This window comes from Silurus meridionalis, chromosome 24 (assembly GCF_014805685.1).
Source record: "Silurus meridionalis isolate SWU-2019-XX chromosome 24, ASM1480568v1, whole genome shotgun sequence".
In the NCBI taxonomy this organism is placed as follows: domain Eukaryota; kingdom Metazoa; phylum Chordata; class Actinopteri; order Siluriformes; family Siluridae; genus Silurus; species Silurus meridionalis.
This window is the reverse complement of record NC_060907.1, coordinates 12,285,231-12,302,767: the sequence shown is the minus strand read 5'-3', so window position 1 is coordinate 12,302,767 and position 17,537 is coordinate 12,285,231. Positions and strand designations below refer to the sequence as shown.

The following is a 17,537-nucleotide window of genomic DNA, read 5'->3' as shown; positions in this document are numbered from 1 at the left end:
AATAGTGTGATTGACGTTAGAACCAACCAGGAAGTAGTTCCTTCACTTATTTCAGTAGGACGTGAGGAGGCAGGACTTCCTGCTAAGCGCTCGAGGAGTGAAGGGCACCAGTTCAGCAGAAGACGAGGTCTCGATTGCAAGGTGAAGAAGGTTGTGTTTTGAACGAGTATCCATTAAATGTGTATTATTATTATTTTTAAAACTGTTAAATTAGATTGAAAGGTATTAATGTTGTGTGCGGCGCATGTAGGTCGCAAATGCTAGTTTGCTAGCATGAATTATTTATTAGCGTGTTACAGCCTTATATTTGTTCCTAGTGTGTATAAAGTGATGTTTAAAATGATTAATCTGAATGAAGATCGCTGATTATTAAGTGTTTTCTAGTTTTAGAAAGCTCTGCACTTGACGTGTGTGTGTGTAAGTGTAAGAGATTTCTGAATCCCCTCTGGTCCAATCATTAACTTGACCTTTATTATGGTGAACAGCATCATGGCAGGTCACGACTCCGGCACACACCATCAGTTCACCGGCATTGCCAAGTACTTCAACTCCTACACCATCACCGGAAGGAGGAATGTAAGTCCTGACCTTCTCATTTCCCTCAACACTTCACTCTGATGACCGTTTTTCATTTAGGACTGAATGATTGTCAAACAGAGTGATCCAAAATGACATAATGGGTCTAATTCGAGGGTCAAACACTGTATAACATTTAATGAAAAACAGGACAGATGGGAGAGAGAATCATCATTATCATCATCATCATCTTGCGGCTGCTCCCATTAGAGGTCTCCACAGACGGGTCATCCGTCTCCATACCTCCCCTGTCCTCTACATCTGCCTCATTCAACCCAACTACCTGCATGTCTTCCCTCACCACATCCATAAACCTCCTCTTTCCCTTCTTCCTGGTGGCTCAATCTTCAGCATTCTCCTACTGATATACCCCATGTCCCTACTCTGCACATGTCCAAACCATCTTGTCTCCAAAACGTCCTACATGCACAACCCCTCTGATAAACTCGTTTTTTATCCTGTCCTCATCGCTCCCAACGACAGACATGGTGGAGAATAAATTGCAAAATGGCGATATATTCTGCTCTTATGCGCATTTGCCAAAGTTTCCGCAAGTTTAACATTAAAAAATCTAAACTGTAAACATTAAGTCTGCAATTTCGCTGTTCTTGGTCTCAAGTCATTTGGAAAACGGGTCTTAATTTTTTCGATGTACACGTAAAGCTACATTTACTGCTCATTGAAATGATCCAGCGGCACTTTAGAACGTTTTTAATTCTTTCTTTCGCTGAGCCAAATGTAATTCACTGTATTACGATGAATGAGACCAACACGCAGTTAGTAGCAGGTAGTAGCTCAGTGGTTTATGCTCTGGGTTACTGATAGGAAAGTCCGGGTTCAAACCCTGGTATGGTTAAGCTGCTATGCTTTGGTCCCTTTGAGTGAGGCCCTTGAACCGTCTGTGTTGTGACTCCAGCTTTCTAACATCACACGGATATGCAAAGAAGCATTTCACTGCTCTGTAACGTACACGTGACCAGTATAAAGCACCTTTTCTTTTTTCTTTACATTTCCAAAAAGTGTTCAAGCTTTAGTTAGCCATAGTGTTAAATCACAGTCAACTAAACCAGTTATAATAGAAATGTGACCTCACAGCCCAGATATAATGAACCGGCTTCCATTGGTCTGGGGGTCTTGAGTTTGACATGTCTACACTAGATAGTCAAACATTACATGGGAGCTGGAAGTTTGAACTCTCATTGGAGTGGGAACAGGCAGTCAGGAGCTCAGAGGACAAAAGCCACATTGATTAACAGAGCATCCTGGGAGCTTTCTTTTGGGAATAGACAACAAATTAATTTGTACAAAATATGTGGAAGTTTGTGTGGAAATGGGATTTAAAGCCACGTGAGTTTGTTGATCCTGGAACCAGTGTTGGACGAGTTAAAGTAGAGATACACTTAGTACAATATCACTCCAGTGAAAGTGCTCCTTTTAAACCTTCACTGGGGTAAAAGTACAAAAGTATTTACCTTCAAATTAACTTAAGTATGCAAAGTACTCATTTTTATGGCTATTTTATTATGGTTCCTTTTATAATTTTTTTTTTTCCTTGATCAACTATTTTTATTTTTTGTGAAATGAGTCTGTTACTCAGCACAACAATCTATTAAAATTGAGCCCAAAACGTTCTTTTGAACTACGTAAATAAATAAAATAAAACAGAGCACGCTCTGCCCTGATTGACCGGTGACTTTTTTTTTCACTGTAACTTCACTACATTTTAAAGTCTCGCCAAGTGGAAAATATTTCAATAAAGTACAGATTCACGAAAAACCTCAAGCTTAGTAACAAATTACATTTACTTTGTTACTGTGCACCACTGCATTTTTCAGAATTTTAAGTTCATCGTTGCATTTGTCTGCATTTACAGTGCGTCTTGGCCACATATGCCGGCATTGCCACCCTTATCCTGTTCTTCAAACTGAAGCCTAAGAAGAAAGCTGTAACGGCGAGCTGAGGTACACAATCAGATCAGAGTCGAATTTTATTTTTAATACTTAAAGGTAATAACGATTGGCTAATAATATTTTTTTCTACTTTTGCAGGCTTTGTGAATGTTGCTGTACAGGATGACGATTCAACCAACAGTTGTTTTGATTCACAATGTTAATTAAAATGTGTACCAAACTAATACATAGAAAACTGTTTTATTTACACAATTATAAAAGACTGTACAGTAAATGAGGCTGTGGCCGAAATCCTGTATGGAATTGATGGATATGCACACATGGGGAAAGTCCAGTAGGTTGAGCCGCTTCACATTATTAGATTAATTAAGAAATGAGGGTGAGGGTGCAATACTGATGCCTCTAAACTCTTGTCTGGCCACTGGTGATGGAAGCGGTGGTACTGGGGTCACTGGGAGATGTATGCACCGGCAGCCAGGAGCAGGTTGCGTCTGGTGAAGTGGACGTGGATAACGGCGGTGGATTTAGTCAGGTACGTCCCCAGTAATACCTCCTGGGAATTGTCGGGTAAGTGAACGTGACCGGTGGCTGCTGTGAAGTCGTCCGTCTCCACGTCGTCCACGGCTTTTGTGAAGTCCCACAGCCGGACTGTGTTGTCCATGGAACCTGCAATGAAGAAAGATGATCATGGGCTCAGATATGGTTCTGCTCGTCTTCTAATTTAATTGAGATATTCACTGACCAGGCATAACATTTACAGTATAACAATGAGCGGTGAAGTAAATATCACTGATTCTCATCATGCCACCTGTTAGTTTGTGGGATTTTTAGGCAAGTAAATATTTTATCCTCAAATATGACGTGTTAGAAGCAGAAAAATGGGCACGCGCAAGGATTTGAGCGAGTTGGACAAATTGTGATGTCTAGACGACTTGGTCAGAGCATCTCCAAAACAGCAGCTCTTGTGGGATGTTCCTGGTCTGCAGTGCTCAGTATCAAAAGTGCTCCAAAGAAGGAACAGTGGTGTACCAACGACAGAGTCTCATTGATGCACGTTGGGAGCGAAAGCTGGCCTGTGTGGACTGATCCAACAGACCGAGGTCCCGTAGCTCAAACTGTTAAAGTTAAAGCTGTTAATGCTCGGCGGTTCGGGACGGTTTTGGCAGCAAAAGGGGGACCAACACAAAATTGTATCATTGTAAGATTTACTGTTTAACATCACTTTCCAGAAGGTTTTAGTGCAAAATCTTAATATTCCTAATTTTCAGGATAATTAATGGTCTTTTCTCTGTTCTTTCATTCATCATGACTGGTATAATTTTCTAATCATCACCGAGAAGCAATAGATGTGCATCTAAGGAGTGTTTTTTTACAGTGGGCATGTGGTCTGAATCAGTGTGATTGTTCCCAGGGAATCTCAGCACAGTTTCATTGCAGCTTCCACAAGGTAGCCTCCAGGTTTGGAACCACTGTGTGCTTGAGCAGATTTTTACACAGACTCTGCCGTTTCGAACAAAAATACCAGTATAAATAATGTAGAAGATGGAACACACCTGAGGCGAGGATCTCTCCATCTCTGCTGAACTTGAGTGCGTAGATGGTGTCGGTGTGACCCTTTAATTCGCCGATCATGAGTCCGTGGCCGATGTCCCACAGCAGAACTCTGCCGTCGGTTGAGCCAGACGCGAGGTATTTACCACTGGGTGAGAATGCCAGCGAGTGGATTGGCCCCTACAAGGGGACAAAATGTGTGTTTAAGATTTATGAAGAAACCGAGCCGAAAACCAAAACGCCACCCAGGTCACTTGTTGGGGGAAAGAAACAGACTGTTTTCATTGTGAATTTGGTTGAAATGTGCTGATTACTGCTATATGACTGCAGCTCTGGCAGTAGTTCTTACTATAATATTTAGATTTATATTAATCAGTCAAGCAGTTTTAAATAGAAGTTTAAATAGAAAACTTTAGGCGTGAGGACGTCTGTGCTTTCAATTGTACATGACAAGCAGGATTTTTGGGTCTTATCAACTTTGAGAGGCAAAAAAAAAAAAAAAAAAAAAGAGTTGCTACTAAGGACCTGCAATAAGTCATAACAGGAAGAACTATGATTAGTCAGCAACTTTGGGTTGCATTATATTAGAAAGTGGTGGATTATTTTCCTTAAATTTCACTCTTCTAGGTGTTTCATGACTTTACGTTTGGCCAGGCAGTGTAGGGGTCGCCACAACGGATCATCGGTCTCCATACCCCCTGTCCTCTACATCTGCCTCTTTCACCCCAACTACCTGCATGTCTTCCATCACCATATCCCTCTAGAGCTGTCCCTCTAATAAACTTGTTTCTAATCCTGTCCATCCTCATCACTTCCAACAAAAACCTCAACATCTTCAGCTCTGCTACCTCCAGCTCCACCTCCTGTCTCTAAATTATACATCACAGATCTCACCACAGTCCTATAAACTTTCCCTTTCACTCTTGCAGATACTCTTCTGTCACAAATCACTCCTGTCACTCTTCTCCACCCACTTCACCCTGCCTGCACTCTTTTCTTCACTTCTCTAACACACTCTCCATTACATTGCACTGTTGACCCCAGGTATCTGAACTCCTCCACCTTCACCACCTCTTCTCCCTGCAACCGCATCACTCCAATTCCCCTTCCTCTCATTCACACATGTACTGGACCTCCACCTGCTCCCTACTCTCACCACAAATAACAATATCATCCGCAAACATCATAGTCCACGGAGACTCCTGTCTGACCTCGTCCGTCATCCTGTCCATCACCACTGGAAAAAGGAAAGGGCTCAGAGCCGATCCTTAATGCTGTCCCATCTTCACCCTTACCCAATTTGTTGTTCCTAGTGCAAGGCAGTGTACATATTCAGTCTGCTCAAATATTAAATTCTGGGTGGGTGACACCATTTTTAAGCTGTTCGTATAAAATCTCTCACTATGCCTAATAATTTGTTAATTAATTAATAATTTGCACAATCGTTATAGCTCCGGTAGAAGACCTGAAGTCCTACCTTGTGGCCAGTCAAAATGCGGACGCAGTTGCCGTTCAGGACGTCCCACAGGCGCACGGTGCGATCAGCCGAACCTGTGGCCAAGTAATTGGAGTTTGGGTGGAAGTGGGTGGAGGTGACGTCAGAGAGATGCCCAGCGAATATACGCAGTGGTTGGTGGTGATCCGTTGCCCACAACCTACAGAGAAAATGGCAAGATAATTTTTATTTGATATGAATGTTCATTTTATATGACCAATAGATATGGTCTCTATTAAAAAAATAATAAAAAAAAATTAAGAAAGAAAAAATCATCTCTGACCGTGCCACTCTGTCATGTCCTCCAGAGACAAAATAATATCCATGTGCACAAAACTGAGTGTCCCACACTGGGTAATTGTGTCCTTTATAAGCTACTAGACAGGTAAAGGTTTGCAAGCTCCACAGCCTGATGGTGCCATCTTCTGAACTCGACAGCAGATAATTCCTGATGGACAGAAGGTCAAGCGCTCATGTAGAGAAAATTACATATGTACAATTATATATTATGAATATAACAAACCCCATAAAAAACTAAACAATAACAAAAAAAACACCCTATTAGAAAATACCAGCGTTCTATGGCATACCTGAAATAACAGTTCACAGTGTGCCGCTACAGGAAATTAATAATCTGTACTCTTTTATGGCTTTGTCATGTTTTATTTCTTAAACAGCAAAATCGGATTTCAGCTCGAACCTGTCGGGACTGAAGCTGACGGCGTACACTGGGCCGTTGTGGCCGTACAGGATCTTGGACTCGCTGGCTGTTTTCTCATCCATTATCCTTTCAAGCACATCATCAGACTCCTTCTCTATGAGACTGAGATCTGAAAAAAAGGTGTGGATCAGAAATATATAGATTTCACACTCAGCACAAGTTTTGTGCAGTTTTTAGACGGGTAAAGCTCAAGCTCACCTGCTGCGGATTTGACCCTGCGGAGTTTCTTGGGTGTGACGCTCCAGACACGCACGGTGGAATCGGCAAAGCCCCCTGCTATTAGACTTGAGTCGTCTGTAATGTCCACCGCCGTCAGACCCTATGATCAGACATCGAACATCAGTTTAGCTGCAACTCACAGAATTCTATTCTACCCTTCCTAACAATATAAAAAAAGAAATATGCTTGGTATCTTCAAAAGAATAAATACATCTGGACTTGTCCAGTAACACAAAGTGATTAACCATCAATTAAAAAAGAAAAAACAAAAACATGCCATGGCTTCACTAATCTGCTGATTTGCTGCTTACATGGCAACCAAAATATTTACCAGGTTGGCTATAGTATGACACAATAAGTTTAAGGCACAGATAAAACAAAACATTTAATACAACACATGATGATGTAAAGACGTGCGTCTTATTTACGTTGGGTCGAAATGAGCCTTTGTTTCTATTTGACGAGGAAACTAAACCCTCACGATCCACAGCAAAACAATTATGCAATATATGGACAAAAATTTGTGGACACCTGACCCTAAAATTCGTATGTGCTTTTTCCTATTCCACATTTAGTCCCCATTTGCTTTTATAATAACCTCCACTTTTCTGGGAAGATGTTCCACTTGATTTTGGAGTGTGCTGAGATCTGTGCTCACTCAGCCAAGGGTGTTCAACCCGTCTAAAGCATATCTTTATAGAGCTGGCTTTGTGCACAGGGTCACTGTCATGCTGGAACAGATTTGGGTCTCCTAGATCAAGTGTCCAGATTGTTACGATTGTTTGCCTCCAAAATTGCGATAACAGTTTGGAAAAGAACCACATATGGCTGGAAAAGTCAGGTGTCCCAATACTTTCGTCTATATAGTGTACGTAGGAGCGAACGTGATTTACCTGGTAGGCATTGAGAAACGTGTAGAAGCATATTGAGGGAAGGGTCTCCGTGCCTAAACGTAGCCTCTTGGTGGCCTCTTTCATGTACATGATTTTATCCAGTTTATCCGAGTCCTTGAGCTCTGGTAGAGGAATCCTACATGTTAAGTAATACAGTAGAAAAACATAAGATGTACAATCAGTGCAGTCTGTGTTACTACTAATCTCTTCAATTCAAATCTGATTACATTAACGCTGAATGAGCTTTTAATAGGTTATGGTGCATGATACAGCTATAATAAGGTTGGGGCTGCAGTCACACCTGTTTTGTTGAGGGGCATTGGGATCCTGCTTCTTGCTTTTTGAACCTATGCTGTCTTTCTTTGGCTTCTTCTTCTTGGGTTTGCCCTCTTCGTTCTCGGCTTCTTCATCTTCGTCGTCGAGAGGGACCTCGATCTCTGGCTCCTTCAGCAACCCGTAGAACACCTGCAACAAAACCCACACGGTCCGAAATATAATATCCACCCAAACATCCTGTATGGCATTTTAATGCCATTTAAAGTGTAAACAGACAAATATGAAATCTCATCTTGGAATGAATTTGCATGGAAGCCGAGACCACCGTTTGGCACATTGTGCAGCTGGGACTAAACTCTGTCCCTGGGCATCTGTCCTGTTTTAATTTTATTATTCATTTTAACTATATTATTATTATTATTATTAATAACTTCATTCCATTGCTCACCTTGGCTTTGTTGGCCTCTCTGCGAGCTTCTCCAGCCAGGCTGCCGGATGTGCTGTCAATCTGACTCTTGCTTCGTGGCATACCATCGAAAATATCAATATAGAGGTGCTCCTGGATGATGTTCCAGATCTGGTTGTTCTGGCGCTCCTGAAGGTGGCGCTTCAGCAGCTGGTAGGAGTCGCGGGAAATGCGCAGCACAAAGCGACTCGTCCGGAAATCTAGCAGCGTCTCATTGCCTTTCATGTGCTCCTTCTTGCTGAGGCTCGAGAGCACACGCAAATCGTCCAGGTAGTAGCACTCCTGGTCTCCGCTGAACCTGAAATAGACAATTTCCCAAAAAATTAGCTGCTGCCAAACAATGGCAAACACTGAAATTACTACTAATCGGTTAAAGTTACTTTTTTGCAGTTGCTAGTCTAGAAAATTGTCTAAAGACCTGCAGATATTGAAATGTGAAGTGCTACAATAAAAAGTCTGATAAACAGAATTCACACGTGTTTCCTTGGTTGTGTGTTAATACACTTAATTACCTAATTAATACATTATTTTCGATCTTTTTTTTTTTTTTTTTTTGCCTGGACCTTTTGAGAGCAACACAACACTAGCACATTAGGATTTTGTTTGCTTGGTGATCTTGATATTTCTGATTTGTCCACAAGAATCACATGGTTCCTGGGACATTCAGCATCCATTTCTAATACAGGTCTACGTTTAATCGTTTTCTAAACAGCACAAGAAACATTTTAAGACTCACTTTTCGAAAAAAGCCTTTGCTTCATTTTCATGGTTGTTGTAAACCAGCTCGAGATACATGTGAACAAAAAGCGGGTAGAAGAGCTGCGACAGCTCGGCCCTGTGACAGTCCAGCACCGACTCGATGAACTTCTTCAGTCCGCTGTAGTACACCTGATACAATGAAGGATCGCCCTGCTGGCTGTACGCCGAGAGGACGACGTTGACGTCCGGCTGGTCCGCTCCACCTGCAGCTGACACGTGAAGGCAATGGAAAATAAACTTTTTTTAGTCTGAAATAAACAGATTCACATCCATAGATACAAAACAACAGTATGGTGGCAAACCTCAGGATGCATTAACGTGTTCAAAAGGATTGGAATCAGTGTTCACAGTGTCAACTGATCACGTGGTACTGTATTAGATTAGTTTCAATACAGAATATGCAGGAAACATCAAACACATACTTAAAACTCCTGTTTTTCACTTCAACTTGGCAAAAAAAAAAAAATTGTTTGTTTATTTGTAAGAATGCACCTCTAGTATGCCTAATAATAAAAAAATTATTAGATTAATTTAAGAATGAATATGTCGAGCATGCATAATATAGAAGACAATAAAAAAACTATTACATTTGTTATCTTTTGCTTTTTTTTTGGACTGATTATGCATTTATCTTTCATGCACATGTAGGAGTTTTTGCACATTCAACAAAAGATCATCTAATACAGGACTTCTGCATGGACACTGCTCTAAAACAGGAACCATTTCAAATCTGTTGCTCCGCCCTTCTCCTGCCAACTACAACTAGATTGTTAAAGGGCGCTCCTGCACCCTAGGTAGTGCACTATACATCCAAAAGCGATTCATTTGGGATCCTGTCTGTAATCTGAAGCCCACCTTTGACCGGAGCGCCGGTTTGGGAAGACACCCGGCTAAGGAGTGAGCTCGTGTCCCCAGGTCCGGTACTCAGGCCCGTTGCTGTAGCTTCTGCCCCGCGCGCCTCCTCTAACTCGTTCTGTATACCCGCTTCGCGCTTCAAAATATTCACAGACTCCGTTAGGTTGTTCCTCCTCAGGAACTGTAGCACGGCGAGTAAAGTTTGCTGCTGCTCCTCTGCTTTCGGAGCCGCGGCCGACGGAGCCGCGAGCGGGGACGTGGACGAGAGCGTCCCGCTCATGATTCCGGGCAAGTTGGCCGCCGACTCGTCGCTCAGACTGTCGGCTTTTGGGTCTTTCTCGCTCTCGACGTCGCTCGGCCCGTCGTGCACAGCCGCCATTTTGCCTCGACGCCGCAACACAACATCGACGCGATGACGCAAGGACGTTTGGGAAGGGAGGGGGTACGGGGACGACGGCAAATACGTGCCACCTGATTGGGTGCGTTCTTCTGTCGGGGCTGGGCTGTGTTTCATTTCCGGTTTTTACTTTCCCTCCAAATGTATTTCAAAAGGTTTTTAAAGTCGGGATTCGTGATAATGAAAATAAAATAAAAAAAATACTTAATAGTTTATATATATATATATATATATCTCATCATTTTCTTTATAGAAGGTACATCTCTATCTCACACACACCTATATATATATATATATATATATATATATATATATATATATATATATATATATATATATATATATATATGTGTGTGTGTGTGTGTGTGTGTGTGTGTGTGTGTGTGTGTGTGAGAAAGAGAGATAGAGATGTACCTTCATCTATAAACAAAATAACAGTTTACATGTTTAATGATTATTATTATTTATAATTTATCAGTCTAAAATGACTGTCAAATATTATTTTCATGAACAAGGATATGCATTAACTAAACACCCTTAAACTGTCTGGTTCCTTATAAAAATAGATTTAGAATTACTAGTTACTAGATACTAGAATTACTAATATTATAAAGTTGATGCCCAGATGAGGGCCGAGGGCCAATGTTGGCCAGTAGTGATGTTGGATTTGACCATGAAATATATGAGAAAACAAAAATGCGATTTTGAAAACTCTTTAAAAAATAAGGACTCGTTCTGTACTGAGGTTGTACAGTATCAGTGTCCACACTGTCCTCAATCATCTGATCACTCAATACTGTATCTAGATTCTTTAAAAATAAAGTTGCATTATTACGCAGATTGCAGTCATGTTTTCTATTTATTTTTAAATATTATCAAATAAATGAGAGAAACCAAGACAACTTCAATATTAATATAATGTTTGGTACAATGTAATATTTCTTTTCAGCCCATGGCCTTCAATCAAGTTGAAATAGGAATAGTTTTGGGCAAAAAACCACTTATATCAAATAGATAGAAAATATTTTTTGACAATGTGCTTTCAATTATGTTTATATACAGAGGTGGGAAGTAACAAAATACAAATACTTCGTTACTGTACTTAAGTAGATTTTTCTGGTATCAGTATTTTACTCCACTATTTATTTTTCAGACAACTTTTTACTTTTACTCATTACATTTTTACACAAATATCTGTACTTTTTACTTGTTACATTTTCAAAACCGGCTCGTTACTTTACTTTTAATCCATTAATTTGGTGAAAGATTTTTTTAAATAATTTTCACTGCGCGCTGATTTCAGCCGAACAACCGATTTCCTGTTACTGCGCGTCTTTTTCACTCCGCTGGTGTATAAAGTCCTGACTCTCACTCACCACAGATGTAGACTAGTTTATGAAGCTAAGAATGAGCAGGCAGAAGGCAGTAAGAAGTTTGGGGTTAACGTGGATGAGACAGAGGGAGTCAGTGATGTAAACATGACTGAGAACAGACACATTCATGATCATCATCATCTTTTCTCTGCTTGTGTTCTATATGTGGATGTTCCGCCTGGACACATTCATTAGATAACAACATTTTTAATTGGTTTTGTATTAATATATATATATATATATATATATATATATATATATATATATATATATATATATATATATATATTTGGCTGTCAAAATTAAAATTATTATAAACGGCACTAATTTTTTTTAGTTCAGCGCGCATTTCTGTTTTTACCATTTTTATAAAAAATGTAAATACATAAATAAATATCTAAATATAAAAGAGGGGAGATTAAAACCTTCGGGAAAAAATACATTTATCCACGACGTCCTTTCTTTACTTAGATATAAAATAAATAAATAAACTCCAAATAAAAATATTTTTAATAAGTAAACTTTTGTTTTATTTATGCGCCAAGTTTCAAATCAAACACCAAATCCGCCATGTTTTACACAATTAACCCTCTAGGTGGCGTTTTGTGGGTTTTTCTCTCATAATGGCGACACAAACTACTTTTTACTTAAGTACATGTCAGAGCCAAGACTTCTTTACTTTCACTTGAGTAAAAAAGTTTAATCAGTACTTCAACTTTTACCCGAGTATTTTAAAACATGAGTATCTGTACTTCTACTTAAGTAAAGGATGTGTGTGCTTTTGCCACCTCTGTTTATAGGTAATATGTTATATTACTTATACCTATTAGTTCATAGGTATCAGTCAAGTGCAAAATACTAAACAATTTTATATACTTTTGAAATATGCAAATGCATCATGGAACAGGTGCAATGTAACTTTTTTTTTTTTCGCTTTTGTTTAATATATTGCTTTTTCATGATTTCATGAAACCAGAGAACCAAGAAAAAATCCAAAAGTACACCATGTAAAAAATTATACTAATGCCAAGCTCAGGATCAAGCCAAGAACCCTGGAGCTGTTGCAACCCACTACACCATCATGTCCCAATCACATTATTACTTTTCTACAGCTTAAACATACAGAACATAACAGAAAAAACACCTTAAATAACAGCTGTTCCTCTCGCACCCCATCTTCACAGTGGAACAGCCCCTGATCAAATAGTATAAGGACAGAAAAAAGGGTATACATCAGCATAGGCAACAGCAGAAAAGGTAATGAATTACAGTATCTCACAAAAGTAATTACACTTCTCACATTTCAGCAACCGTGTTTATGTTTCAATATAATTTTGGTCCATGAATATGTATAAAATTATTCACACTCGTTGTTGCTGGGGTCAAAGGTATCTATCTGCTGTAAGTCCTTGACGGTCAGCGCCTGTAGGCTCTTTTTGCGTAAACTCCATGTTGCTTGAAGCTGTTTTTTTTTTTTTACCAATCAGAGAGGCAATTTATTAGAGAGGCAATTTATGAGGTTAATATCGATGCTAGAAATAATGTAAGCAGGGCGGAGCAGCTGTGGCTGCAATAAAAGGAGACTTGCTGAATAAAAAAAAAAAAATATATATATATATATATATATATATATATATATATATATATATATATATATATATATATATATATTGCTGAATACTGTGTTTCTCTATAATATTGATGATTAATTTAATTTCGATATATTTATTTGAAGTTGTGCATACACTAATTAGGCATTATGATCAAGTCAAAAGCTTTTATTGTCATTTCAACCATATATAGCTGACGCATTACATAGTGAAATAAAACACCGTTCCTCCTGAACCCTGGTGCTACATACAACAACAATCACTGAAAACAGAAAACACAGGGTTAAGGACCAGTAAGTGTCCTCGCAACATAAAGTGCATCTTGTGCAACCTGGTGCAAACAGTGCAAAGACAACACAAGACACAATGTTGCTCGTTCTTGTCGATTTCTTCTCTATAACATCCGAAGGATTCGACAATTTCTGTCCATACAGGCTGCCCAGATGCTTGTTCAGTCTCTTGTCATTTCAAGACTTGACTACTGCAACTCTCTGCTGGCAGGTCTTCCCCTGAACGCTATTCGTCCACTGCAAATGATCTAAAACGCAGCTGCACGACTTGTGTTCAATTAGCCCAAGTTTTCCCATACCACCCCACTGCTGCGCTCCCTTCACTGGCTTCCAGTAGCTGCACGTATCAGATTCAAAACACTGATGCTTGCCTACAAGGCCAAAAATGGACCAGCACCATCATACCTCAGTGACCTCATCACATCTCGCACTGCACCACGCTGTCTGAGATCCTCCAGCACTGCTCGACTGGTACCACCTTCTTTCAGAATGAGAGGTAAGTACACTTCAAGGCTCTTCTCTGTTCTGGCACCGAGGTGGTGGAATGAACTTCCCCTAGATGTCCGTACAGCAGAGTCCCTGACTATCTTCAAACGACGACTGAAAACCTACCTCTTCCTGAAATACCTAAATTAGCACTTTCCAAGTTTGTAGAATTCGAGTTATATTTATATTAAGTTTATAATCTTGCGTACCAGTGTAGTTTTATTCATTACTAGAGACTTAAAGCACTTTTGTACGTCGCTCTGGATAAGGGCGTCTGCTAAATGCCACAAATGTAAATGTAAATGTAAATACAAGACAGTGCAAGACAAATACACAAAATACAAAAATAGCTCCGCCAGTAAACCTGTTGTATATTTCACACTGTGGTGTGTAACAGACGTAAAGTGAACAGTAACAAAAAATGTAAACAAATGTAAACAAAATGATAAGTCACACACGAGTCCCTTCTGAATCAGGCAGGTTATTTATGAATCTGTCCTTAGTGGTCGGAACAATAGTGATACCAGGTCGATAGCGTGGTGCAACACGGCTAATCTGCTCTACCGGTAGTGTGTACAGTATAAGATAATGGTCTGTGATGTCATCACTCTGAGGTAAAATATCTATATCAGTGACGTCTGCGACGTGGGATATTATTAAGTCTAATGTGTGGTTAAAGCGATGAGTTGGTCTGGTGACGTTTTGTTTAACCCCAAAAGAGTTTAATAAGTCGACAAATGATAATCCTAGAGCATCGTTTACATTCTCTACATGAATATTAAAATCTCCTACGAGCAGCACTTTATCAAAATTGATCAAGAGGTCTGAAAGAAAACAAGCAAACTCTTGAAGGGCCCTGGGAGTCTGTAAACGGTGACCAGAGCGAGTTTTCTATGTATGTCTGAAAGTACAATTTTAAGGACGAGCACTTCAAATGATTTAAAGCTGAATCCTAATCTCTGACTAACATTAAGAGAGGCACTATAAATGGTTCCTACACCCCCCCCGTCGAAAAGGGACGTCGAACCGCCGCATGGCCGCAAAGGGGAAGTCGTACCGCCGTCTCCAAGTACCCCACAAGGCTACGTCTCGCCCCCAAGTCTCCCTGAAGGCGACGTCTCGCCCCCACATCTCCCTGAAGGCGACGTCTCGCCCCCAAGTTCCCCACAGGGCGACGTCTCGCCTCCAAGTTCCCCACAGGGCGACGTCTCGCCTCCAAGTTCCCCACAGGGCGACGTCTAGCCTCCAAGTTCCCCACACGGTGATATCTCGCCTCCAAGTTCCCCACAGGGCAACATCTCACCTCCAAGTTCCCCACAGGGCGACAACTCGCCTCCAAGCTTCCCAGAAGGCAACGTCTTGCCTCCGAGCCTCTCTGACGGTGACGTCACGCCTCCTCTTTTCTCCAAGTTCCGCTTCAGGCGACATCTCTCGGCGAGGTTCCTCTGAAGGCGACAAAGCACTCCCGAGACCTGCCGTGGACGTTGTCACCCCCCCGAGTTCCTCTGAGGGGGTCGCTTTACTGATCTCCGCTGTGGGCGTTGCACGGCCTCTGAACCCCGCCGTGGGCGTTGCTTGGCCTCCGAACTCCGCCAAGGATGTCGCTCCAACTCTAACCTCCGCTGAGGATGTTGTTCAGCTCCAGATCTCTGTGATGGGCGTCACTCTGTTCCAGATCTCCATCATGGGCGTCGCCCCGTTCCAGACCTCTGCAGAGGACATCGCATTGTTCCAGATCTCCATGATGGGTGTCGCTCCGTTCCTGATCTCCATGATGGGCGTCACTCTCTTCCAGATCTTCACAAAGGATGCTGCTTGCCTTGGGTTCTTTCCGGTTTTCCCATGTCCCACGGCGATGCTAACCGGGCCTCTTTCAACCCTGGACGGTTGGAGAGGCCTTCATCGGAGTGCCCTGGCCCACCTGGCATAGGTGGGTTTTGGGGCGTCGGGTGTCACCCCTGGAGGGGGGGTAATGTCAGGGATACACCTGCCATGCCCCCCATGGTAGCTGTCACGCTGCCTTCGCTATGCCTCAGCCGGCTTTGATTCCCGAGAGCTGTGACTCGTTAAGGAAACGGCTATATAAACTCACGTTCTCGAGTCACAGGCTGTCGGTTCTTGAATGTCATGCTGGTGATCCGTGGATCCTCAACCGCCAGCCTTCCCGCTGGTTCTGTCTCCTGACTCTGTCTTTCCGTTGGATATTTCTTTCCTTTGTGTATTACTCGTCCCGATCGGATACTTTCAGTTTGTGAATCTTCACGGCTAATGTGAGTGTTTTGTTTAAATGCTTTTCTGAAATAAAGACATGACTGAGCTACTTCCGCTTCCGCTTCGTGATCGCCACCCTGACAAAGTACTGGGTAAAAGATGTTCGCTTTTAAAAGCAAAGCATTCGCTCAGACTTCCAATCATTTTTAAAGCAATATAATTTGCCCTCTGTGGTCAGATTGACATGAGATGACTGTGCACTAGTCAAAGTGGTAACGTGAAGTATCATCATGAAGCAAAACACAACTTGAAAGTGTCTCAAACTGTTACCGATGTTATATCAATTCTAATAACAGTATCACCGTACAGATTTATATTCGGGGTATAACGGTACACAAAATTCACGATTCGCTACGTACATTGCTCAGTTTCTGTACAATTTCGGTACGGTCAGGGGGAAGAAATGCAAAACAAAAAATAGCTTTAAGTTTTTTTTTTTTACTAAAGCAGATTATTATTATTATTATTATTATTATTATTATATTATTATTATTATTATTATTATTATTATTATTATTATTATTGTTATTTTTCAACATCAACATTTGAAGAGTTTACATTTTTAAAACAATTTAAAATAAAATGGCTGCTTTGTTAAATAATATATCAAATATCTGATATTTTTATAGAAGCAATATAAAATGACTAAAAATAATTTACATTTTTTTTATTATATTGATCAAATTGAATGATCAATTAAATTGACACAAATGACATTGAATTAATAAAACTGAATAAATGGAAATATGAAATTAAATAGTTTAAATTTGTTAGACCCTATTTGGGTAAAATAGATGTGTGTGTGTGTGTGTGTGTGTGTTGTACATATAATATTTAGTTTTCTAAAGATCTGATCTACTTAAATGTTCTTAATTCAGTGTACTTTAACAAATGTCTTCATTCCTTCCTTCTTTCATTCATTTCCTTCAAAATGTGAAATTGTCAGGATTTTCTTCTTCTTAGAGAAATTCTTGAAGCTGAACATAAGTCCGAGGCGGAGACTAAACAAACTTAATACGTTTCTGAGGGAACTCAGATTTTAACCATTTTGCGCACGTAAAAAGGATTGTATTCGGTACACGTTGTTAGGAAGTTTTCCTATCTAGCTCGAATGACCAAATGTTAGGAAGTTTTCCTATCTAGCTCTAAAGACCATATAAGGATTCTCACTATCTGGTATGCGCTGATCAGGGGATTGTACTCGCCCCAGCGCGTCAGTAAAAACACGATACAGGATTCAGAACACTCTACTTTACTGGGTATAGAATTGATTGTATATGAGGTGATTCTTGCTGTCTTCTGCTAGCTGCTGTTCAGTGGGTTGCGTGATGCAGAATGCATGCCGCAGCTCCGTGTTCTGGCCTTTTATACTCTTGGTGGAGGACGGTG

The 17,537-nt window shown here is 40.6% G+C and overlaps 2 protein-coding genes across 4 annotated transcripts; one reads left to right on the top strand and one right to left on the bottom strand.

Moving 5' to 3' along the window:
- Positions 1–11: 11 nt before the first annotated feature.
- On the top strand, positions 12–2,710 carry atp5md (ATP synthase membrane subunit k). Of its 2 annotated transcripts, none has more exons than XM_046837077.1 (4): positions 12–141; positions 486–576; positions 2,450–2,537; positions 2,625–2,710. In XM_046837077.1, the coding sequence occupies exons 2-3, from the start codon at positions 490–492 to the stop codon at positions 2,534–2,536; spliced, it is 174 nt and encodes a 57-aa protein (XP_046693033.1). In that variant the 5' UTR covers positions 12–141; positions 486–489; the 3' UTR covers position 2,537; positions 2,625–2,710. The 2 variants fall into 2 exon arrangements, with proteins under 2 accessions (XP_046693033.1, XP_046693034.1); XM_046837078.1 differs by having other exon boundaries at positions 49–150.
- On the bottom strand, positions 2,711–10,250 carry taf5 (TAF5 RNA polymerase II, TATA box binding protein (TBP)-associated factor). Of its 2 annotated transcripts, none has more exons than XM_046837072.1 (11): positions 9,722–10,250; positions 8,844–9,075; positions 8,090–8,405; positions 7,667–7,830; positions 7,366–7,501; positions 6,452–6,572; positions 6,233–6,362; positions 5,816–5,980; positions 5,515–5,692; positions 4,040–4,217; positions 2,711–3,152 (listed from the first exon to the last, which is right to left on the bottom strand). In XM_046837072.1, exons 1-11 carry the CDS (start codon positions 10,233–10,235, stop codon positions 2,935–2,937), a joined length of 2,352 nt encoding a protein of 783 aa, XP_046693028.1. In that variant the 5' UTR covers positions 10,236–10,250; the 3' UTR covers positions 2,711–2,934. The 2 variants fall into 2 exon arrangements, with proteins under 2 accessions (XP_046693028.1, XP_046693029.1); XM_046837073.1 differs by having other exon boundaries at positions 8,844–9,069.
- Between the last annotated feature and the right edge of the window lie 7,287 nt (positions 10,251–17,537).